General features: G+C 44.9%; 2 protein-coding genes across 2 annotated transcripts; both read right to left on the bottom strand.

The window, feature by feature from the left end:
* Nucleotides 1-49: 49 nt before the first annotated feature.
* On the bottom strand, nt 50-11,847 carry LOC117023549 (cytochrome c oxidase subunit 5A, mitochondrial). Its single transcript, XM_033108486.1, has 5 exons — nt 11,648-11,847; nt 6,399-6,515; nt 4,055-4,176; nt 2,065-2,187; nt 50-216 (listed from the first exon to the last, which is right to left on the bottom strand). The coding sequence occupies exons 1-4, from the start codon at nt 11,751-11,753 to the stop codon at nt 2,074-2,076; spliced, it is 459 nt and encodes a 152-aa protein (XP_032964377.1). The 5' UTR covers nt 11,754-11,847; the 3' UTR covers nt 50-216; nt 2,065-2,073.
* A 3,788-nt stretch (nt 11,848-15,635) lies between these two features.
* RPP25 (ribonuclease P and MRP subunit p25) lies at nt 15,636-24,241 on the bottom strand. The gene is made up of 3 exons (XM_033108485.1): nt 23,003-24,241; nt 19,506-19,755; nt 15,636-18,036 (listed from the first exon to the last, which is right to left on the bottom strand). Exon 1 carries the CDS (start codon nt 24,029-24,031, stop codon nt 23,390-23,392), a length of 642 nt encoding a protein of 213 aa, XP_032964376.1. The 5' UTR covers nt 24,032-24,241; the 3' UTR covers nt 15,636-18,036; nt 19,506-19,755; nt 23,003-23,389.
* Nucleotides 24,242-24,693: the final 452 nt, after the last annotated feature.

Consider the following 24,693-nt stretch of genomic DNA (forward strand, 5'->3'; position numbering starts at 1 on the left):
ATTATAGTTCATTTTCTGCTTTTCAATGCAAAAACAGGAACAATACCTATTTTCAGTTCACACTCATTTCCTTTTTATTAAAGTCCAAGTTACCATTACATAGTTTGGTACTAAATAAAGGAAAACTTGTTCAAATAAGGTAATATGTTATCATCAGTATTTCCAGGTGATATTTTACATCAAGTAGCATTATCAGTAAATCCTTGGGAAGCCCAGCTGTAAGAGAAAACATGAAGAATTAGCCAGGACATAAAGAAAAGGTAGAAATCTTACTACAAATAACATGCCTCAGAGCAACAGCCCGGGGAGATCACTGTCTCTGTGAAGGCTTTTCTGCTCTCTTCCTCAATCCCGCCCACGTCAATGCACAGACTAGCTCTGTGGCTTTTTTGTTTTCTTACAACTGGTATTTACTGGGTTAGTCTTCTTTTCCAATCAGAAAAGTGCTGAGAAGTAGCCCTTTAAATTTTTTTTTTTAAAGAAATATGTTACTGCAGCTAGAATATATCTAACAAAGATCTTCTGGAATCCTTGGAATAGTACTTGATAAAATAAAAATTAAGCCCAAGTGTTTAGACAACCTCTTAAGAGTCCATTATGAAATATGAACCAAAGAACTCTAAAAATGTAACTAGGAAATCCTCTATTCTGAATACCTAGTTTTCTCCAAGTACTCAAAGACATTTTAAATAACATAAAAACCTTTCTATATATTACAAAGATGATCTACCTGACTTCAGGAAGGTGGTGGTGTTGGGCAAAGACAAAATTAACACTTCTACTCAAAAACACAAAGCTTTAAAAAGAGATACCAAATGTGGATTACAAAGCCTCAGGCATTTTCTGCTCAGTCTGCCAGTAGGAAGACTGAATGTAGAGATTCTTTGAGTTCTGAGATTTTTAAATTAGTGTTTGCTAATGACATCCTAACCAGGCTCACTGGTTCTTTATCTTATGAGGAATCTGGTATTAGCTCCTCAAATAATTTCGGGTCCATTTTTATTGGAACTTTTATAACATAGTTTAATTCCACCTATTAAAAAACTTCCTCTCACTCTTAGGAAGCAGATCTTCTACTTAAACCTCAATTTTTTACCTCTGAGAAATAAGAGCATGGCCTTACTAAATGCCTACACAGGACATGTGGCACAGTAAGTGTAATGGAGCCTGGAGCCGGACCGCAGGGTTTACACATGGATTCTCCTACCGTGACTTTGGACAAGGTGCCTGTTTCCTCATCAGTAAATAGTAAAATGGGATGAGATAATAGTACCTGCCTCACAGGACTGTTTACGAGGATTACGTGAGTTAATATTTATAGAGTACGTGAAACAGTGCCTGACACATACCAACAATTACATACACTGTATGTGTTTGCTAAATAAAATAAAAAGCACGGGTTACTGCTTATATATTTTGTTTTACAAAGGATTTTCTGCACACTGCTCACTACCTAGACAATCTTGTGGCTGGTTTTATTACATGATCTGTCTTTCCACAGAGAACTAAAGGTAACAAGTTTTTATTATCGATACATATTTACTTGATTATTAAATTCTAACCTGGGCACACAAAAGCAAAAGGATCAAATTAATAAAATCCTGCTGTTAAAAACAGATGTATAAAACATGCATGATAAACACCTTGAATGCAATGGATTATCTTTAGTTTGCAGGAGGTTCAAGGGCTGAAATGAAGGAAGGGTACACAGAGGGCTTCAACTCTATGTGAAACCAATCATTTCTTGGGGGGAAAAAAACTAAAGCAAATATAGCAAAAATAGTAACATCTGAAAACCTGGGTGTGCTTAAATTTACTGTCTATGCTTGCAAAATTTTATATAGATTTTGAATTGAGGAGACTCTTACTTGCCTTTATACCAGTAAGAGAACAATGCTAACGACTAGAAATAACAATCCGAGCTCCTTGAAGTTGTCATTATTGGTACTCTCTAAATCTCCTCTAACAAGCCCATTAAGAGATCTTATTCTGAGAACACCGAAGTGTCACTCCCTAACCCCTCCCTGGACTTTTTCCTGCCTTTTTCAGTGGTATGTCGCTTACCCGTGGGGTTTACACTTTGTCAAGGCCCAGTTCCTCTGGAGTGGAGATTCCCAGTTCATTTAAAGTTGGTCTAAGTTCCTGGATGACATAAGGGTAGATTTCCTTATGAGGTCCTGCTTTGTCCTGATGGCAAAGAAAATATTCACATTTAGTTCTCCGAAAAGCCGTATCTATTTACAAAATGAACTTGAAAATGCGTTTAATCACATATGCAGAGGCTAGTAGCAGAGAATACAAGTCACTTACTTTTTTTTTTTTTTAAGATTTTATTGGGGAAGGGGAACAGGACTTTATTGGGGAACAGTGTGTACTTCCAGGCCTTTTTTCCAAGTCAAGTTGTTGTCCTTTCAATCTTAGTTGTGGAGGGTGCCGTTCAGCTTCAAGTTGTTGTCCTTTCAGTCTTAGTTGTGGAGGGCGCAGCTCAGATCCAGGGCCAGTTGCCATTACTAGTTGCAGGGGGCACAGCCCACCATCCCTTGCAGGAGTCGAACCAGCAACCTTGTGGTTGACAGCACACACTCCAACCAACTGAGCCATCCGGGAGGCAGCTCAGCTCAAGGTGCGCCGTGTTCAATCTTAGTTGCAGAGGGCGGAGCCCACCATCCCTTGCGGGAGTCGAGGAACTGAACTGGCATCCTTGTGGTTGAGAGCCCACTGGCCCATGTGGGTATCGAACCGGCAGCCTTCGGAGTTAGGAGCATGGAGCTCCAACCGCCTGAGCCACCGGGGCCGGCCCAAGTCACTTACTTTTAAGTCAACATATTTGTTCAATAAAGAGCAACTATTACTAACAATTGTCACCCCAATAAATTTAAAAAATAAAAATAAAAAATAAAGAACAACTATGTGGGCACTATTCAAGGTAAGTTTTAAGACACATTGAGAAAAAGACAATTAGACTCAATCCAGAAAAAAATTTTTTTAAAGCCCGAGTTACTGAAAAAGAAGGTAGTGATGACAGAATTTTGTGAAGGTAATTAAACATGCCCAGCAGGCCACAGGAATAATTAAGTTAACACAGGAAAAGTTTTTAAATGTGCCTCCAATTTGAGACCCTAACTGAATTAACTATGAGTGCTGAATGAATTGATAGCCTACAGAACCCTTAATTATCTTACCCATTGTAGATGAAGTAATGTCACAGTGTCCCTTTTACAGACCTTGAATTTCTTCCCAATGGACCATGTCTTTTCACTGAGAGCTACACTTAAAGAATACTTATTTCCAGGGCAAGAGAGTTTTGACTCTCACCATACCATATAATTATACCTATATATTGCCACAAAGTTTCCCAGGGACAAATATTAAAAAGTCAAATGGACTAAGACACTGCCAGGCTGTTATCCTTCTCCTTTTAACAAATTCTAGGTCTCTTCAGCTGTGTTTAATTATAAAATGCTTGTTTAAAATGCAATGTATTTATTTGCTCATTATGGAAAAATTAGAAACTATAATCAAACAAAAGGGAGAATATGTCCTCCTACATTTTCGTCTCTATATATGCACATATTTTTTAAATATGTATTTAATAAAAGGTGGTCACACCACAAAAATTATTTCATAATTTTCTTCAGTTGATATACTATAAATATGCTTAATGTTAAACACATTTCTACAACATTAAGAGATGTGTAATAATAACCTCTTCTGGGAAGTCCCATCTTAAGAAACCACTAGCAACATCTAATATCTTATAACAAATAGCACAAAGATAAACTGTAGTTAAACCTTTGTACAGCCTTAATTATTTCCTTAAGATAAATTCTGAAATGGAATTGATGAAGAAAAGGACATGAAGCACAATTTTTAAGGCCTTGGATAAATTCTGCCAAACTGAACTCCAGAAAGATTGTTACCTATAACATGCATTCCCTTTAGCTATATAAGAACGAATTTTAGGTATTTTAACAAATTCAAAAATACAGAATATGCTGATACCTAATCAACAGCCCACCCACTTCCAGAACAAATTGAGCGTTATTTCACTGACCTTAACAACCTCTAGGATGCGAACAGCACTAGCAAAATCATTTAACCGTCTGCATGCCCGCAAAGCAGCATCAATGATTTTGGGTTCTGGAACCAGATCATAGCCAACAAGTGTGTTCATTCCTGTCAAAGTAAAAAGAGGGGCCATGTCAACCTGGAATATTCTCACTCAGACTACAAGGTAGTTATTTACATTTTTATTGGAACATAGACATGTTGATCTTGTCCGTTTGGGCCTTGTGATATTATGATTTATAATAAATATACACTGGGTCTCTGTCCCTGCTCCTGGCATAGAGCCCCCAAACCCCCTTGCATTTCCTAAGTGATGAGAGCAACAATAGTGTCTCCTGTTATGTTAAAGGGGTAACTTTTGGACCCCACCCAAGAGTGGGGGCTGGTTGTTAGTAGGGGCCAACCCTGAGGTAGAAGATTGGAATTCTCAGTCCCACCCCTGAGTTCCAAGGATGGGGAGGGGCTTGAAGTTGAATCAATTGCCAAAGGTCAAAGACTTAATCACGACTAGGTAATGACGCCTTCATGAAACCCAAAGGCTAGCAACTCGGTCCTTTTTTGGAGAGCTTCCATCCTGGGGTACTAGAACACTCCCACGGGCCGCTGTGCCTGGCCCAAGCTCCCTAAGGACAGAAGCTCCTTCGTTTGGAGCCTCACCCTATGTATGTCTTCATCTGGCTGCTGACTTGCATCCTTTTATATTCTTGGTAATCAGTCAGTTATCTCATGAGTAAACGCGTTGTCCTGAGTTCTGTGAGCGGTTCGAGCCCAGGGAGGGGTTTGTGGGAACCTCTGATATGCAGCTGGTAGATCAGAAGCATGGGTAACAACCTGGGCTTAGGACCATCCTCTGAAGTAGACGGTGGTTTTGTGAGACTGAGCCCTTTACCTGTGGAATCTGATGCTACTTCTGGGTAGGGTAGATAATGCCACCTTGAGTGGATTCTTGGACACCCTGCTGGTGTCCTGATTTGTTTGTTGGTGTGGGGAAGCCTCTCTACACACATTGGAACCCTGTCAGGTCTCTATTCTCTTCTCTATACAATGAGAGAATCTACCTTTAACAAATTCTACAAGATCACAGTGGACCTTCCACAATGAATTAAAAGTGGAAAGAAAGGAACTATGCAGTAGCCTGCACATTGAAGGGGAAAAAAATCCAAGAGTTTCCTTAAACGCAAACACTATTTTCATAATAATGTGTTGGTTTCTTTTCATATAAGAGGGTCATTGTCAACTCATATCTTTAACTCTTAGTACAATATATATACTTTGGTTGCTTTAAAATAGAGTTGATTGGAAAGTCATCTAAAGACAACCAGAGAAATGCTTAAGGAGAGTTAATGAAGCCCAAATAAGGACATTGAAGAGATATGGAGAAACTTTAGTGTACAGACTCAAACATTCAACCAGAAAATGATTGGGCATGATTACTTTCAGCTCTACACAAAATGACACATCATAAAATTTAAGATTCTTTTAATGGGAATGCAGAATTGCTATTCTTTTCATTACTTTTCAAGATTATTCAATAAGAATTTCCCTGGTTGCAGCAAAATGGAGTCATTACATTCCCACAGAGAAGTCTGAAACACTTAGGTTTCTTGCTTTTATTTTAAAATATTTAAACAAAGGACACCAGTGACTATAATGCTAGAATACTGTCACAAAGGCTGACGTCTTGGTCTGAGATAAGTTGCCTACACTTAAAATAAGTTATCCACCAGTCTAATTATTAGACTAGCTATGATTAATGCTACTTACTAATGTTAAACACCCACCTGCAAATTTAGCAACAATCTAGCATACTTAGACTGGACACTTACACAGGGCAAGACAAATCATAACAGAGAATAAAAATAACAAAACCCCAAACTATTACCAAGAGGAGAAAAGACCCAAATGACTACATGACTAAATCATCTAAAAGATGCAAAACTTAACTCTTGCTCACCTTGACCTATCATTTTAGCAGTGGTTTTAATTAGGAGTCCCCCAGGAGACATTTTTGTTTGTCACAACTTAGGGTGGGTGGGTGGCACTTAGTGGGTAGAAGCCAAGGATGCTGCTAAACATCCTCCAATGCAAAAAACAGCCCTTGCAACAAAGAATTACCTGGCCCAAAATGTTAGTTGTGCCTGCTTTAAAGTCCTGTTTTACAAGAAACACTCACTATGGAAACTAGAATATTTTCTAACTGCAAGTTGCATGACAGCACCCAGCTTACATGATGCATATTTTCAACATAGTTGTTTTCAACAAAGTAGTAGAAGACTACCAAGCAGCTAATTCTACACCAAAATAGACAAATATGACCATGTTCCAATTACCTTTACGCAATTCCCAGGCATCAATATCTGGCTTGTTGAAGTATGTTACCCAGCGAGCATCAAACTCCTCATCTGTCTCCTGTGACCCATGGGAGTAGCAGCGAACTGACTGGAGCGCTACAATCGAGACAGAATAACTTCAATGTATAGAAGTAGTACTTGACATAGCTTGCAATACGTTAAGGTTTGTTTGTTTCTTTTTTTATTGTGTTAAAATGCACACAACAGAAAATTTACCATCTTAACCATTTTTGAGTATACAGTTCAGTGATATTAAGTACATTCAATGCATAAGTTTTGAATCAACTGTCACAGTAGGAAAATTATTCAGCAGGCCAAATGAAACAAATCTTATGTATTTATATGAAAAAAATACCTTAAAAATTAAGCAAAGGAAAGTAGAACAAAAAGGACTATAGATGCATGTTTATTTATTTTTTTCCTCCAAACGTGTAATGCTAGCCTAAAATTGTTAACATTGGTATCTTTGGAAGGAAAAGCTTCCTTTCTTTCTTTTTAAACTTCATTTCTTTACACACTGCCACAATGTCTGCATTTCTACAATAAGCAGAGTATTAATTCCTAATTTAAAATAACGCTCATTCTAGTTGAGTGAATTTATAACATACATTTTTGATAAATTAAAAAAAATCTTATTGCTATTAAATTATATTCCAAAATAAATTACACATCCTGACAAAGCAATGGTAATTTAAAAACTGTTTTATTAAACTATAGACTCCTTCCCAAAAATTCTGATAAATCTCCTAAGGGAAAACATGCCCTCTGACTCACACCCAACAAAAAAAAACTGCTTTATAAGATTTCTAAGATTTATAAGATTTGAATGTTTTAAAATATAACATTGTTAAAAAATAGGACACTTAGCATGCTGTTCCCAATCACATACCCTTTGCAGTACCATAAGAAAAACCTTCCCATTTTTAGTTTCTGCCTGTCAAATGAACACTGAACTGGGAGTCAGGAAATCTGGATTCTTTCTAAACAGCCTCTGTCTGGTGGGGTTCGGGGGAGAAAGAAATGTTACCTTTGGGTTTTAGAAAGCAGCAGAGCCTAGTGGTTGGGTACTACTAGGCTCCTCACTCTCCCACTGTTTGACCCTGGTAAAATAAACTCAAGTTTTATTTTCCTTGTCTGTAAAATGGGGATACCACTACCTTAGCAGATTATGACAATGAAAGCCAGGTAACACCACTCACGGTTTAGCACTTTGTATAATAGATAGGTACTCAATAAATGGTAGCTATAAATTAATCTGCCTAAAATATGTCTTAACTGATCTTCTATTTATGGAAATCATAATTTACAGAAATAAAACATTTAAAAAATTGCATTTCCTGTTAGATGAATTAGACAAGCCTGATATAATTTCTAGTTATTTTAAAAGTCTTGTCCAAAAAAGGAAAAAACTACCCAGAAATCTCTGGGCTCTAGGAATACTCCAAAATTTAAACATTCAGAATATCCCACACATCCTTAATACAATCACTGGCAGGAGAAAGTGTAAAGAGAAAAACAGAAAAACATGAAAAGATGGAATACTAGCCAGTTCTGGAGATGGACTGTCACCAGATCAAGCTAAAGGATTCTCACGTAAATTACCATTTGAGCCTACAGCAAAATACCTGCCATTAGTTAGACGACCACAGCACAAGTCCCCATCTTACCAGAGACCTAAGTTATTTCCACAACGAAGTGGAACATGTATATCCATGGGCTGGAATTGGACATCCTTTCAATTTCTATGACAAGAAAAAAGACTGGCTCTCTAGACCTAAATGTATTTGTTAAGTGCAAATATTTAATCAAAACTATATGGATATTTAATAACTCTTATAAGACCAACATTCACATTTAATATAACAGAAAGCATAGATCACAACAACCCTCTCACACCATTACCAAAAATTTATAAGCTACCCTTTCCAAAAACTAAAGTTTTCCTGAGCTGAATACTTAAAGTGCAAGTGTAAAATGGTACAACCATTTTGGAAGACTGTTTAGCAGTTTCTTATCACGGTAAACACACAACTACCATACCACCCAGTAATTCCACTTCTAAGTATTTACCGAAGAAAACTGAAATATATGTATTCCCTCCCCAGATGTAATAATTAAGTGTACCTTTCCTACCACCCAGAAAAGTGTTTCATCATTCTTTTGCTCACTGCTGGGCATATATTTCACTAGATGACTGGTAGCTTTGTTTAGTTTTCTAACTGTGAAAAAGATGACCAGCAACTGCAAATCCCAGTAAGGAGATCTATGGATCACCTTCAATAATTTGTTTACCTTCCTTTCTGTGAGTCTCAAATTACAAACTGATTGTATTAAAAAAAACAAACAAAAAACCTTATATGAAACAACTATTTAGGACACCAAGCATGTACCAGAAACAAACATCCCTTCCAGGAGGGCATAAAACTCTCAATATGGTTTAAATGATATATTCCTAATTCCAGTACTGGGTAGAGTAGGATCTAGTCTCATAGCTATGGACCTGCCCCCCATATGCTTAACATTTTGATTTTGAGGTAAACTATATAGGCATTCTCACCCTCCCTGCCACCCACCCAACTTAAGTATAGCATTTCCACCTAGTTTTGAGGCTTGTAAGGCAAACTATTTTAGAAAAAAATTGCTCTGTCTTTCATACAACCTGAAGGTTCTAGAGTAGAAAAAGGGAAGCAGCTATAAAAAAATTGGGACATTTTGACAGCCTCAATCTAAAAAGCTATTTCTAACACCGCTTCTCGGCATTCAGCTAAGCACTCTATTAAAATAAAACAAACCTAACATATTTAGAAAAATTAAGGGGCTCATTAATCCCTTTGGTTTAATTAGATAGCTTTCCATTTAATAACTTATCAGCTGGGATAAAGCCCAAAGAATGGATATTTTGGTGGTGGTGATACTAGGAGAACCGATTAATGGAGAGGGTACATGAACGAGATCAAAGACCGGGTTATTGAGGTGCACAGCTTAAGAGCAGGCATGGACCTTGGGGCCCAAAGGCTGGAAATCTGGAAATTGGAAGTGGTACAGAAAAGGTTGGAAGGTGATAAAAAGTGCTACTTAAACAAATTCAACCCTGCACCAGGAAAGGGAAAGAGAAAATTCCTCCCACCCTTCCCAAATTATCAGGGTAAGGATGCAGGAGCCAGGATTGTGTAGGTTTTAAGTATTGACTAGAGAATCTAGCCATTATTTAAAACATTTTAATTATCTAATTTCAGCAGTTATTGGAAAACAACTGTTTCAAGTTGGAGGCTTTTTCATGGACCAAATATGGAATTTGGGCTGCTGCTTAAGTAGAACAAAGTTGAGGACTCTCAGGTTAACCTCTCCAGAGCGCTTTCAAGTGTACTCTCATTTGACCTTGGATCGCCTCATCCAAGAACCTTCATCTTTTCTGACTTTCAACTGCATAAAACCTCTTCAGTCTCATACTGATAATAAACCCCAACCTATAATATACAAAAATGAAATGCACTATAATAAAGCAAATATGTATTAAACATTTGTGCCAGGCAAGGTGCTAAGAATTACTTTATTTCATTTAAACCTCACAACTATCAACTATTATCTCAGTTTTAGGTAAAAGGCAACTAAGTCTTAAGGTCAACTAACATGTCCAAGGTCACACAGTTAGAAAGTAGTTGACACAACTGTAAACAATACTGCCTCCTTGTGGCAAATATTTAGATATATGGAACAAACACCTAAAATAAAGCTTTGTTTACTAATTATATTCAAGAGCATGAATGAATAGAACGCCTAGGAGACAAAACCACTATGTTCAAACTTAGAAAAAAATAATTCCCTTAATTTAGTTTGACTAAAACCTCTGCCTTTTCCTCAACCTGCCACAAAATGCAGCAATTCTTTTGAAGAAGTCATAAGAATCCTCCCCAACGTGAAAAAATTAAAGTAGTATTTGCTACTCTCGCATTTAGGTAAGGAAAGAATTAAAGAAACAAAATCTGACAAACATCAGGATGGGCCAAAAATAACTGTGGCTAACAGAAAATGGTTCTACCACTTAATTGAGGGCTCAGTTTCCCAAGATGGGCTTGCGTTTCCTCTTCCATAAAATAAGATGATCGCCATGATCTCTGACGTGTTTGCCAGCCTTACCGTTCTCTGATAAATTACAGAAGATAAAGTCTAAATGAAGGTCTACATTGAACGAAGCGAAACATACTATGTTCTGAAGTGTCTAGTTAAAACACTCAAAATAGCCAATTAAACCTTGTTATTTTTGAGTTTCTGAGTTCATATGTTTAAACATGCATGCGTAGGAGCTAAATGATATAGCATATACGACCATCATGGCCCAAGATCAAAGTACAGTTACAATAATTTAAAAGCACGGTGCTGGACTCAAAGTCACCCAGGACACATGAGACGGGTCGGCAGCACATCTCATACTCCAGCAATAAGGCTCCTAACCCGGAGCAAAGAATGAAGTTGCCCCACGTCTGTAGAAGCCAGCCTTCCTGGTCTGTGGCACCCCATTTTCAAAACAGTAACATTCTTATGATATGACCTCTCAATACTCAGGCTCTCTTTCAGACCTCAGCAAACCACCACACACGATCTATCATAAACGTGGGATTATTGGAACGTGGCACAGAGTCTCTAAAAATGACCAGAACGGTCTGTGAAGGTGACACACAAGACGCCGAGAAATAAACGCCTAATAAAAAAAAGTATACTGTGTCCCACATGGAGGCACACTGTGTTTAGGAAAGACGCTGGGGGCGGCGGTGCCGAGGTTCCCGGAGGGGCCACTCCGACCTCTACACTGAGAGGCGCGCCGGCTGACTCAATGTCACCTTCGCCGAGGCGCTGCAGGCCGGCGGCGAGCACTTCCAGGCAGGTGGCCGAAAGAAGTCAGCGCCGGGGTACGGTCATGACCCGGGGACCAAAAGGGTTGGGCGGACACGGGAGTTGCGCTGTGCCCCCTCCTTGGCGCCCACAGCAGGTCCACACCTGACCCTGGAGCTGCTCGCACCAGGAAGTGGCGCTGAAGGAAGCCCTGGGGCGCGTCCTCGAGTTCCCTAAACCTAGAGGCGGCGGAGAGGGCGGCCCGCGGTCACTAGGTTCGGCCGTTAGCCAGTAGGGCAGCCGCTAGGCCGCGGGGCGAGCCTGCCCTCGCGTGGCGGCGGGGGCCCAGGTCACTGCAAGGACACGCGGGCGCAGGCAGTGGCAGGCGGGGGCCTTACCGGCGGCGGAGCCGGGGGCCAGAGCGGGGTGTGGGAGGCCTCTTGGGCTGGCCCGGGCGGCTGCAGCTGCTGCTACGACGCAGTGGCGGAGAGCGGCGGCCAGCATGACTGCGATGGCGGCGCGCAGGCTGAAGCTGAAGAGAAGCCGGCTGTGAGCTCACCGGCCGTTCCGGAGCTCGCGGGGGCCGAACTCACGCACCGACGCACGGTGGGCGGAGCGTGAGGCCACGCCCACTGCGGAGCTCGCGCCTAGGCGGGAGGGGTCAGCAGGCGGCCGCGAGCGGGCTACGGCGGCGCCCTACGGACAAACCGTTTCGGCGCCGCTCCGGTCCCGATGGGTCTGTGGTTCCGTGGACAGCGGCGGCCATCATGGGGCGAGAATGGAAGGAAGACGAGAGGCGAGCGGACGGTGTCGTGGTTGAAGTCCGGCTCCGGAGACTACTTTATCACCTCAAAATGGGAATAACAATAATAAAACGACAAATTATAAAAATACCTTCTTTGCTTACCGTTCCCTCCCGTTTGAGCCTAACATAAGAGAACGAATGGGGGCAAAAAACCAACCCCCCCTTGCTTATTAGTAACTATTCTTATGTTACAAACCCGCAAGCATCAAAAAATGAGTCCAACTACTTTACCTTACAGATAAGGAAACAGGCTCAGAACTTAGGTTGCTTACCAGCAAGAGAGGCTCTTTTCACCAAATCCCCAATTCTGAGGATTCACTGGATATTTCTGGTCAAACGCCTGCCCCCAGTGTGGATTGAGATCCAAGGCTTTTAACACCTAATTTGGCCTCACTACATCCTGACTGAGCTCCTGGGCAGTGGGGCCACTTTCCTCAGGCCTGAATTTTTTCACTGCCACCCAGAGTTAATCAGACAGTCTCTTTTGTCTTGGTATCCTTCATTCTCTATCCCTGACTTACTGAGAAACAAAAGATGGACATTCAGGGTCCTCTTCCTCACTCCAGACCCTCTCACCTGGCCGTCAGCGTAGGCCCTTCTCTTTTTCCTCTCTACAGCACTGTGGCTTTAGGGGTATGAACCTGGCTAGGAAAAGGATTAAAAAAACGTTTTTCAAAGCTCCTGCCCTCACCTTATCCCACCAACCTAATCAAAGGACACCTGGGAAAGCTTTAACTTATTTGCTTTCAATTAATATTCATCAAATCTCCATGAGCCAGACGCTCAGGATGAGGTCAGGGCTCCCACATTTGAGAAAGTACTGGTCACTCTGTTGTCAGTCCCTCCACTCGCCTACAATACTGTAGATTGTCTACTAGAGAGTGGTTGTTTATAACAATTATGACTATAATTTATTATGTCATTGCATGCTCAAACTATTATCCCATCTAAGCCTCATAACCCTTTCAAGTATTTAACCCTATTTTATAGATGAAAGAATAGACTTAAAGGACACTTGCCTAAAAATCACACAGCTAATAAACAGTAGTGCTTAGATTTGAGTTCAGGTTTGTCCATTCCAGAAAATTTCTTTCCCCATCACCCGTGAAGCTAGGCTTTGCTGACTTCTCAGTGTATTCTGCACCCCCTGCTACCTTGAGGGCAATTCTCAGCCCACATCACTGTGTTAATTTTCTGTTGCTGCATAACAATTTTACTACAAAATAAGCAGCTTAAAACAACACCAATTTAGGGCTGGCCCAGTGGCTCAGGCGGTTGGAGCTCCATGCTCCTAACTCCAAAGGCTGCCGGTTCAATTCCCACATGGGCCAGTGGGCTCTCAACCACAAGGTTGCCAGTTGGATTCATCGAGTCCCTCAAGGGATGGTGGGCTGCGCCCCCTGCAACTAGAAACGGCATCTGGACCTGGAGCTAAACTGTGCCCTCCACAACTAAGACTGAAAGGACAACAACCTGAAGCTGAACGGCACCCTCCACGACTAAGACTGAAAGGACAACAACTTGACTTGGAAAAAAGGCCTGGAAGTACACACTGTTCCCCAATAAAGTCCTATTCTTTAAAAAAAAAAAAACACCAAAAAACACCCATTTATTATTTTCCAGTTTCTGTAGGACAGAAGTCCAGGCATGGCATAACTGTTTCTCTGCCCAGGGTCTCACAAGACTGAAATCAAGATGTCATATGACGAGACAAGTAAAGAGTTCACAGGAGCAGGCTTATGAGCTGGCAAAATGCGACAGGCAGAGTTAGCAGGAGCAAGCTCATAAATGGGCAGGAATGAGCTTAAACATTAACTGCTTGGCTCTGAATCCCCCGGCTGCACCTACAGGTTGACAAGCACCTTACATTCATCATAGGTGGGAACAGGACAGTTCCCACTCACTACAGCAGCACCCTGCAAACGGACATCCATCATAGAATGGAACAAGACAGCTCCCAGGAGAAGACAATTGTAACAACAGCCCCCCTGCAAGCTGACAAGCAGCCTACATCCTGCTTTATAAAATATAAATCTTGAGCACTTCTCATCAGGTCAGCTGTCCCTATCGGGCTCTGTCCTGGCAAAACTTCCCTTTGCCAGAACTGTTTCTTCCTTTGACTTTCAATAAATCTTTTCTTACTCTTGGAGAATCTCGTAAGTTCTTTTACATTCTGCGAATGACCAGGGGTTAATTCTACACCAAGACATCATCCAGGTCTGTGGTCTCATCTGGAGCTCAGAGTCCCCTTACAGTTGTAGGACTGAATCCCCCCTTTTTTTTCTTCCTACCTGTTAGCCAAGGACTACTCTCAGATCTTAGAGGCCACCTCCAGGGCCTTCCCACATAGCCCCCTTCGTCGCCCTCTCACAATACCACAGCTTATTTCTTCAAGCCAGTAGGAGATACTTCACCCTCTTTTAAAGACCTCATCTGACTAGGTAAGGCACATCCAAGGTAATCTCTCTGTTCTGTCATCGAATTAACTCCTGGTTATTCTCAGAAGGTGAAAACATTCACACAAGACTCTGCAAAGTGGGAGAGCAAAAAGGTTTATTGAAAGTCAGGCAGAGAGAGAAATACTGGCAGAAAGGAGTTTGCCAGGGCAGCACCGGAGTGGACAGCTGCCCCTGACTTCAGGTTAGCTTTTTCTTACATAGGAAAGGGGGAGTAGGTCGGGCAGGTCAGAGGGCTGACATCACTTCCAGGGGTCTGGTCTGTTTGAAGATAATGTTATCTCCAGACTCTAGACTTGGACTCAGCCATCACGGCCTGGGACTTCTATGCATCACCAGTAAAAACTGCAAGGGAGTTAGTTGTAAATTGGATTCCAGTGTCTGGGCACCTGAGGATTAAGAAATTGCTCTCTTCAGGTTAGGATTCTGTTAATTAAATGGATTCATGAGGTATGGGTAGCCTTGAAAAAGGGAACAAAGCAGAGTTCTTAAGTTAATCAGTGAGGGGAGAAACAAAGAATATCAGGATGGATCAAACTGCAAACAAACTAAGTCTAATTATAGGTAGCTAGATAGCAAGCTATGCAGTGAGTCAAACTGCGAACTGGCTAAGTCTAATTATGTTACTGATTTACTGAATTTCACCCTTACGCGCTCTCTCTCTCTCTCTTTTTATTTTATTTTTTAAGATTTTATTGGGGAAGGGGAACAGGAATTTATTGAGGAACAGTGTGTACTTCCAGGACTTTTTCCCAAGTCAAGTTGTTGTCCTTTCAGTCTTAGTTGTGGAGGGTGCAGCTCAGCTCTAGGTCCAGTTGCCATTGCTAGTTGCAGGGGGCACAGCCCACCATCCCTTGTGGGAGTCAAACTGGCAGCCTTGTGGTTGAGAGCCCGCACTCCAACCAACTGAGCCATCCGGGAGCTCAGCTCAAGGTGCCGTGTTCAATCTTAGTTGAAGGGGGCGGAGCCCACCATCCCTTGGGGGACTTAAGGAATTGAACCGGTAACTTTGTGGTTGAGAGCCCACTGGCCCATGTGGGAATTGAACTGGCAACCTTCGGAGTTAGGAGCATGGAGCTCTAACTGCCTGAGCCACCGGGCGGGCCCCCTTGCACTCTCTTTTGATTAACTCAAAGTAGAGGGATTAGTAGCCAAATATTGAAATGATATCCCAGCAAATTCACCTATTCTGTCCTGATTATACAAAGCATGTACACCAGGGGGCATAAATCATGGGGGCCATCTTTGAATTAAGTCTACCACATCACTTGGGGTGGGAGCTGCTTGTTCCCAAGTTTGCCACCAGTTGTGCCCCCAGGCCCCAGTCCATTCTGTTCCTTTTGCTGGGTGCTCCCTCCTGGATGGATTTAGACCAGATATCCTGGCTCTTGCCCAGGCCGTTGGGGTCTTTTGTCGCTTCCTACTATTTCTGTCCCTCTGAAGAAGCAGCTGCTGGACTTTTAATGCTTTAAGGATGTCATCAATCCCCAGTTGATCAACCTATCAGCTTCCTGCTGCAGCCAGAACCTTCCTGGAAGAGTTGTGATGAGGTATTTCCTCCGATGTGCAGAGGGGAGGGATGATGTTATCGAGGAGCTTGTGAGGACAAAGACACTGTTCCACCACCTGAATTGCTAGTAAAGGGAAGTACACATTCAAGAAAAGCTCTATTTTCTCTTGTGGGAACGAATTATGCGTTGGGAGGAATTAAAGAATCCTGCCATTTCAAGGCTGGAAGGGGCCTTTGAGGCCATTAGTCTGACTGACCTTACGTTGCTTCCATTTCCCTACTTGAGCACCTCCAATGATGGGATCACCCTACTGTACTAGACTGCTTTGAAAATGGGATGAACAAGGGAAGGCACTCAGTTGCTGCAGTTGAATTATATCTCTGTGATAGGCAAGTTATTCCCATTTCCTGATAGATGAGTTTCCTCACCTACAAATGGGAATAATAATGGAACCAAACTAATAGGTATTAGGAAGATTACAAAAGATAATGCATGTAAAACACTGTGTCCTGGCTGGCACACGGTAAGGGCTCAATAAATGATAATTGTCACTCTCTACAAAAAAATATGTTCCTGTTGTAAAATTACAGATGTTCTTTTTCCAGTTGTGAAATGGGGGACAAGGCATGGAGGTGGGGTGGACAGATACACCACATGGATCACCTGAGACTCAGGGAGGAGGGCTAGCAGGAGGAAACAGCCTCCAGAGGTGGTCCTGTGGGTCTCCGTCCAATCGGGGTAGGATGGCTCTAATGGCGCTCTTGTCCTTCCTTTCTTTTATTATGTAATTTCCGAGATTATTACTTTTATGATCAGAAAATCATTAAAGGATATAGTTTTTATTGAGATATAACTCACATACCGTAAGAGTCACCCTTTTGAGATATGCAATTCAGTGGTTTTTAGTACATTCACTACATTGTGTAACCATTATCACTATCTAATTCCACAACATTTCATCACCCCCAAAAGAAACTCCACATCCAATAGCACTCACAAACCTCACCATCCCTAGGCAACCATGAATCTACTTCTTATCTCTATGGATTTGCTTATTCTGGGCGTTTCATATAAATAGAATCATACAACATGTGTTCTTTTGTGTCTGGTATTTTTCACACAGCACATTTTCAAGTTTCATCCATGTTGCCACATGAATCAGCACTTCACCCTTTTCATGGCAGAATTATACTCCATTGTATGAATAGATCACATTTTGTTTACCCATTCATTCATCAGTTGATGGACATTTGGATTGTTTCCACTTTTTAGCTGTTATGAATAATGTTGCTATGAACATGGGTGTACATGTTTTTATGTGGACAGATGTCTTAAATTTCTTTGGGTATTCATCTAGGAGTGTCATATGCGTATGGGTCAAATGGTGACTCTATGTTTAACTTTTTAAGGAGCTGTTAAAGTGTTCCAAAACAGCCTGCACCATTTTATACTCCCTCCAGCAATGTATGCAGATTCTAATTTTTCCACATCCTTATAATTTTTTTTTTTAAATAAAGAAAGCTGAGTCTTTGTAAGTGTCTGAGCTGGGCTGCCCACTCTGTTTCCTTTCAGGAAACAGCGTCCTTGGCAGGGGAGCTTTGTGCTTGGAGTCCATTCACTGCCTTCCTAAGGGTTGTTTCTCTGCCTCCCTGAGCCAAGAGCCTCTCTTCCCCAGAACAACCTCTAAGGGACAGCTCATAACAGTTCTTTAACAGGTGCTTTTTTCCCCAGAAAAATATTTAAACTGTGGCTGACTGAGGGGAAAGGAGGGGGGGCTTAATTTTATGTCTCTCTTACCAGTGTGAGTACCACTCTGTGTACATACTATCTTAGTGAGTAGTCAACCTTGATTAATCGTCAAAATCACATGAGGATTTTATTAAAATACATATTTCCAGGTCTTCCTGAGAGATTCTGATCCTGTTGGTTTGGAGTTCAGCCTAGGCAGTCCGTATTTTTAACAACTGCCCTGTTGTCACACAGCTGCCTGCCTGCCTGTCCCCTTGTGCGTACCCCTAAAAAGAAAGAAGAGTCTGTGAGACTAATCTTTTCAGGGACTTCGCTTCATCTTTGTGCTTACACCTTATGTCTCCTTGTTTGGCCCCAAAGGATGGCAGGCTAGCCAATGATGGGTAAGATTCCTCAAGAGAGGAACAACCTAAGACAGGCACAGTCATGTGGGGACCACCAGGCGAATTCACGGGGTTGATAGAGGTGGGCATAGACCCCCCCCTCCCCCGGCTAAGGAAAGCTTCTGCCTCTGTGGCTGTATTCCTTCCCACAACCTGCTTGGGAAGTGATTCTAGATGTGATAACATCAGTTCTCCATCTCAGCAAGTTTCAGCATAAAGATTTTGTCCCCTGGGGAGGTACAAACAACAATTACTAATATATCATGGGGCTCTCGGCAGGCAAGGGTGATCGGTTTGAACCATTTTCTGGTGTGGTGTATGAGACTCAGAGACCGTAGGAAAAACAATGCTACTTCCTTGTATGTGCATCATTAAAAGCCACCAGGTGGCCCGATTCGGGGCTCTCAGTCCTTTGAGGCTGTGAGACCCTTGGCCCCTGTTTCAAAACTTTCTTGATTTCTGTTTCTTTCTTAACCCTTCACCGCCCCTTCTTGTTCTCTCACTGCCCATGTTGTGCTGAACGTGACACTGCCCAAGTGATTCTGATGATGAACCAAGGTTGGGGAGCATGGTATTATTATATTAAATGGGTCACAGAAATCTGGCCCATTTTGCAGATAAGAAAGCTGAGGCTCAGAGAAGAATTAACTCCCTCCAAATCACTGTCCGACTGACTGTTTAATATGACACCAGGAGGTGCATTTACCAGCACAAGCCTTCAGAGTAGAGAACCTCCCTCCATTCAGGACTGGAAATTCTGATAACAAGGCCCTTGGCAAGCACCCCACATTCCTTTTACCTATTTCCATTGAAGGTGGTGAGAATACCTAATGTATTTGCTTCTTAAGGCTGCTGTAACAAAGTACCCAAGACTGGGTGACTTCAAATAGAAGCAACGTATTCTCTCATCATCCTGGAAGCTAGAAGCCTAAGATCAAGATGCCCTCAGAACCATGTTGTCTAAATGCTGTAGGGAAGAATCTGTGCCAGGCCTTTTTCTTAGCTTCTGTTGTTTGCCAGCAATCCTTGGCATTCCTTGGCTTGCAGCTGCACAACTCCAGTCTCTGCCTTCTTCTTCACATGTTGTTCTTCCTTCTGTGTGTGTGTGTCTGTCTCTTCTCTCACAAGGACACTAGTCATATTGGATTCAGGACCCATCCTACTTCAGTATGACCTCATCTTATATATTAATTGCATCTGCAAAGATCCTATTTCCAAATAAGTCACATTCATAGTACCAGGGGTTAAGGATTTAACATAACTTTTGGAGGGATGCAATTCAATCCACAATATCTATGATAATCAGGAGGTGTCAGAAATCCCACCAGAATCCCAAAGTTGGATATACAAACCCAATTATTGTGGTGACTCTAGCTTTTCCAAAGAGCAGGTAGATGAGAAGAGAAGCTGTGGTGGAGATAGGCCACTGTCCATGGGGCTGGACAATTAAGGACTTTCGTGTGGCATCAGAACAGTTCAAAGTCTGGCTCAGCCAGTCTTTCAGTCACCAGCTCTCTGTGGGCTTCCTGTGTGCCAGGAGCTGCGTAGGGAGTAAGGCAGGCAGGATCCAATCAATCATGGCTTCTGGTTCAGTGGGGAGACCTACAACCAGAGGATCACACTATGAGGGCACAATTATCAACTGAGATCTGTGATCTGAGAAGAAACCTGGTGTCACCAAGGAGACCCTCCTGCAGCTGAATTTCCTTCCTTCTTTCCTCCCTCCCTTCCTTTCTTTAATTACCCCTCTTTCTAGGAGACCTGGAAGTGTTTCAACACCTCCACAAAATTGAGGAGACAGCGTCCCTAGTGGTCAATGGGGACATAACAATGACCCAAATCGCAGAACTAATGGGGTTGGGGCTGGGAGATGGAGGGAGCAGTGGGGTAGGTGTGGGAGTGGGGTGGGAGAAGCCCCCAGGTCTTCTCCCTACTGTGCAGTGAACATGCCATGGCAGATTAATGGCCAATGGACAACAGCTCCTAAAGCTTTTACCAGTTTGAAGCTGTGCACACCACCCCCTAACCCCCGACAAAATCCTTCTATTGTTTGGCCCTTATATAGCATATCCCCTGGGATGCTAGGTTGGTCAGGCTAGGGTTAATGCCACAGAAGCCCTCCTCTGTCCTGGCTGTGATGGCAGTGAAATCCTACCAAATCTATCCCCATCTGTGTCCCCCTGTCACAGTCCTAACCCTTACCTCCCTGTAGCCTCTGGGATCTAGTCAGGCCCCTTTCAATCCACCTCCCATCTATACAGGTGTCAGAGGGATCCTTCTGAAACACCAAGCAGACTGGGGCCCTGCCTGGCTTTCATTGGCCCCCTACTTCCTTGCGGCTTCCCTATGGCCTGGCTCCCACCTGGTATTCCAATCCCACCTGCCTCTCACCATGTGTCTTTAAGATGCTTATATCTTTCAGACACTTGAGGCTGCTTCAACACCAGATGCGGCATCACCTCTCTGTGCCCTGCCTGGAATTCCCTGCCTAGACCTTCTGGTCTATAGGGAACCAGCTCCATCAGCACCTCTGGGTGAGTTACATGGCCCTTTTCAGAGCTCCCACCTTCTCCCACTACCATGGCGCGTGCTATAACTTTTTCTTTCCCTCCACTAGATTGGGACCTCCTTGAGGGAGAGACAAAGTCTGTTTATTCTGTGATTTTTACCCCCAGTCCCAACCTGGGCCTAGATTGGGACCTGGCACAACAGTGAAGTCTTTCAGGGTCCAGCTGACCACAGGCTCTGGCCTTGGATTATATGCATCTATGTTCCCAAATGGATTCTGTGTGACCTGACAGTTTTGTGGATGTGAGCCTTCACGGCCACCCCTAGCCTACAAGTGCCCCAAGGCAGGGCCCAAGAAGCTCCTGAATAGAGGCTGCTGCTGGAAAGATGGGGTCACAGGAGGGCTTCACTCGGCCACTAGGCCGCTCCCAAAGTGGGCTGTCTCTGAACTGCTCCCCTGCACCTCACCCGCCCCCTTATTCCAGCACTTCTCAGGGTCCCACCTCCGCCTTGGAGGAGAGGTATAGGGAGACGTTTGCCACTTTCCTTTGAAGGCTGTCCTTGGGTCAGCAGGGACAGAGGATCAGTAAGCAGGGTGCTCATGGGTGCTAAGTTCCACTGGCACCCATGGGCACTTATCAAAAGCCTGGGAACCGAACCTGATGGGGTGGAGTGAGGGGTGCAGAGAAGAAAGCCAGTTTCATAACGAGCTTTCAAGCATGGGGACAGGTAACATTCTGAAGGTAGGGCAGCAAAAAGCCCCCCTTTTCTCCACGCCCCGGGAGATTCCAGGCCAGAAGGGGACTTACCTGACCCAAGTCATCGGAGAGAAAGCCTCTGCTTGCAGAGTCCTTGTGACTGCCCAGTCAGGACTTCAGACACTGGTGGTCTCGGAGCATTGGCCCTTTTCCAGAACCAGGACCAATCTCTCTTAAGCTTCTACCTCTTCTAAGTTTTGTTTCTTTTAGATGAGGAAGCCCAGAACCAACCCAGGGCTCCTTGGTCGTTAGGATAATTTATATTCTTTCCACCCTTATTTGGCCACCTGAAAGAGTCAACCAGCCTTCCCCAGGGACTCATCAAGAACAATAAATTGGGAGGGCAACCAGTGCCAGTCTGGAGGGGAGGCCTCCCTGACCCAAAGCTCAAGCAGAGACATGGGGGAGGGACAACTTCTGTCAGCTGCAGAAACGTACCTCTTATCACCAGCAGAAGGATTTATTTCAGGGTTCTGCCAGCAAAGTGACTTACGTTTGTGTAATGTAAGTCCCCATCTCCTCCTTTCCAGGGTGCTGTTTTGTTGCATGGGGTGAGGTGTGCTTCTGAGGTCATGGGGCTATGTGCCCCCCCCTTTACTTGCTGGAGTTCTTCCAGCACACAGCACTTCCTCCTCCCCCAGCTGAGTTGGAGTTGGGCAGAAAGGCTTATGAGGCCGTTATCTCTCAGCAGACAGCTGTGCAGGGCTGGAGGCAGCAGCTTATCAGGGAGCCTGCAGGGATTCACAGCCCAAGTCCCAGCTTCTCTGCTGAATAGTAATTTCCAGCAATGGATTTGTGCTCATCTCTCTCCGCCCCCTCTCCCAAGGGTGTGCTGTCCTTTCTTAGAGAGAGGAGCAGTGAAGAGGAGATCCTACCCATGGGATGAGGGGCTTTGTGCTGGTCTTCTAGACAAAGCTCAGTCTATTGGCAGGAGGCTGCAGGTTTAGGGACCCCAGTAGGTTCTGCCACTCTTGGCAATGACCTCCCGGGGGAGTTCATCCATGCTCTTCTTCCTTTCTCTCCTAGAAAAGCAATGTGCTGCTCCCTTTTCCTTACTGGTGATGCACAGGGGGAGACAGGCCTCCTTCCACCCACAAGCCCGAGGCCAGAGGCAGTCAGGGAAGGCTGGAGAGAGAGGGAGAAGCCAGGGACTGAACACTGTGCTTCTCACACCATTTTGAAACTGTCCAGTCTGTGCCTGACCCTGAAGACTCCAAAGGCTAAGAATCCCAGGCTGGAGGGGACTGAGACACAAGGGGGCAGGCCAGAGCTGTCTTTGCCCGGCAAGTGGTTAGGAAAAAACCTGGGACAGAGCCATTTTTGTGTTTGTTTTATTGGAAGCAAGACTCCAGCTGTGGGGCTCAAGGGAGGAGGCATGGAGAGTTCTGTCCTGGGTCTGTCCCTCTGGGCCAGCATGGGGAGGGGGGGATGTTACAAGAGCTAGAGCCAGGGGCGATGCCTGGCCACCATAATCTCAGGATGTTCCTTAAAAGCAGGGGAAGGAAAACTACAAAGGTAAATGTCTTGGGGTGAGGGGCAGAATGGGGCTCCCCACAACACAAACTCCCCTACCAGTTTCTCACCCCTTGCTCTCCGCTGGTGGGGGTAATTCCAAGAGCTCCCTTTGGCTTCCACACTCCTCCTCATGAATGCTGGGTGTCTCTAACCGTTCGGGGTCCTGAGTAAGGCTCAAGAGTCCCACTGCCCGGAATTCCCTCCCTGAAGAGGATCCCAGTATGGCTCAGAAAAGATGAAGGTTGCTTTCAGGCAACACAAGTGGAGGAGCAACCGCCCCACGAAGCTTCCTTGGGTCCCTCTCTTGTGGTGTGGGGTCCACGAAACCAGTCTGAGGAGTTGAGAGCAGGCTGTGAGCTCCGGCTGACCGAGGTGTGAACGGCTGGAGGTACGTCTCAAGGTGGAGGCGCTGGGGCTAAGATCCAGCCCGTCTGGTGGCCCAGGGCCGGGAGTGTTCAGGTCGTCTGATTCTCTTCCGCAGCACCTGGCTCGAGTTGTGACCGCTTCGCGGAGCCTTCTCCAGCAGCGGGTTCCCTTAAGCTCCTCTTGGGCGTTGGCGCGGTTGGCTGAGATGAAGAGTCAGGATGGGGGCTCGGGGGCTGGTAGCCAGGTTGATGCGGATCCAGTGCATCTTTGGAAAGTAGGATGGCGAGGCTGGGCACGTTCTTAAGTACACTGAGGCTGGCGGCCGGCTCACTGGGCTTCTGCTCCGGCGTGGGCCCTGGCGGGAGGCTCTGCCACACCTCGCGCACGCTCCGGTAGCGCAGCCGGGTGACTTGGTGCAGGCCAGCCAGGCGGCGCTTCAGGATCTCGGCGCACGTGACGGTCTTGGTGGTGGCCCGACCGCAGCCGCTGAATACGATGGCGCGAGTGGCTGGCTGCGCCATGCTGGCGGTGGCGAAGGCCAGCAGGTTCCGGATTTTGCTGCCCTCCTTGACCCTCATGTGTACAGCGCCGGGCGCCAGGTCCGCGAAGGGGCCGGAGCCCGGGCCGCCCCCCTCCGCCCCACCACCCCCCGGCGCCTCCTCCGAGCGCACCTTACGGAAGTTCTCCATGCGCCGTCGTTGCCCGGACCGCGGGGACGCGGGCTTCGCCATGGGGTCGCCTCAGCCTCGGAGCTGCATGGCCGCTGGTCGACTGGGTAAAGGCCGGCAGGGGTAAGGGTGCGGGAGCGGCTCGGACGCTGGCGGGCTGGCTGCGACGGCGCGATCGTTGCTTCCCACTTCTCTCCAGGGATCGCTGCTCTATTCTGCGCTCTCGGCGCCGGATGCTCCGCGCCTTTAGCGGAGGCCCGGCCTGGGAGCCTGGGAGCCCCGCCCCTACCTTCAGGCCCCGCCCCTAACTCGGTCCTCTCGCCTCCGCCCCAGCCTCACCCGCCTCTAGGAATCCGGTCAGATCCTCTGCTATAGGGGCGTAGGAGCAGCGCGCATCCTGGTGCGCAACGGCAGCGCCAGAGGGTGACTTGGTAGGCGAAGTTCCCCTATAATCGTCATCAGCCCTCCCCGAGCCAACCCTTATAAACGGGCAAGCTAAATAAAAACTGTGTTTGCGTTGCAAACGCCGCTTCAAGCAGGGTCCCCAAGCCCTTCCGCGTGCGTTCCAATTGAAGACAGCCTCTTCTCCCCTCCCACGGAGAGACTTACAAGCGGCCTGCAGGGCCTCTTTCCCCCACTCCTTTGGGGACCCCCCCAACTCTGTCGCTTCCGCTCCTGAGCCAGTATTCTTGGCTCAAGGACAGCCTGTGCACGGTCAGCAAGTG

The sequence above is a fragment of the Rhinolophus ferrumequinum genome, chromosome 6 (genome assembly GCF_004115265.2).
Source record: "Rhinolophus ferrumequinum isolate MPI-CBG mRhiFer1 chromosome 6, mRhiFer1_v1.p, whole genome shotgun sequence".
Classification (NCBI taxonomy): Eukaryota; Metazoa; Chordata; class Mammalia; order Chiroptera; family Rhinolophidae; genus Rhinolophus; species Rhinolophus ferrumequinum.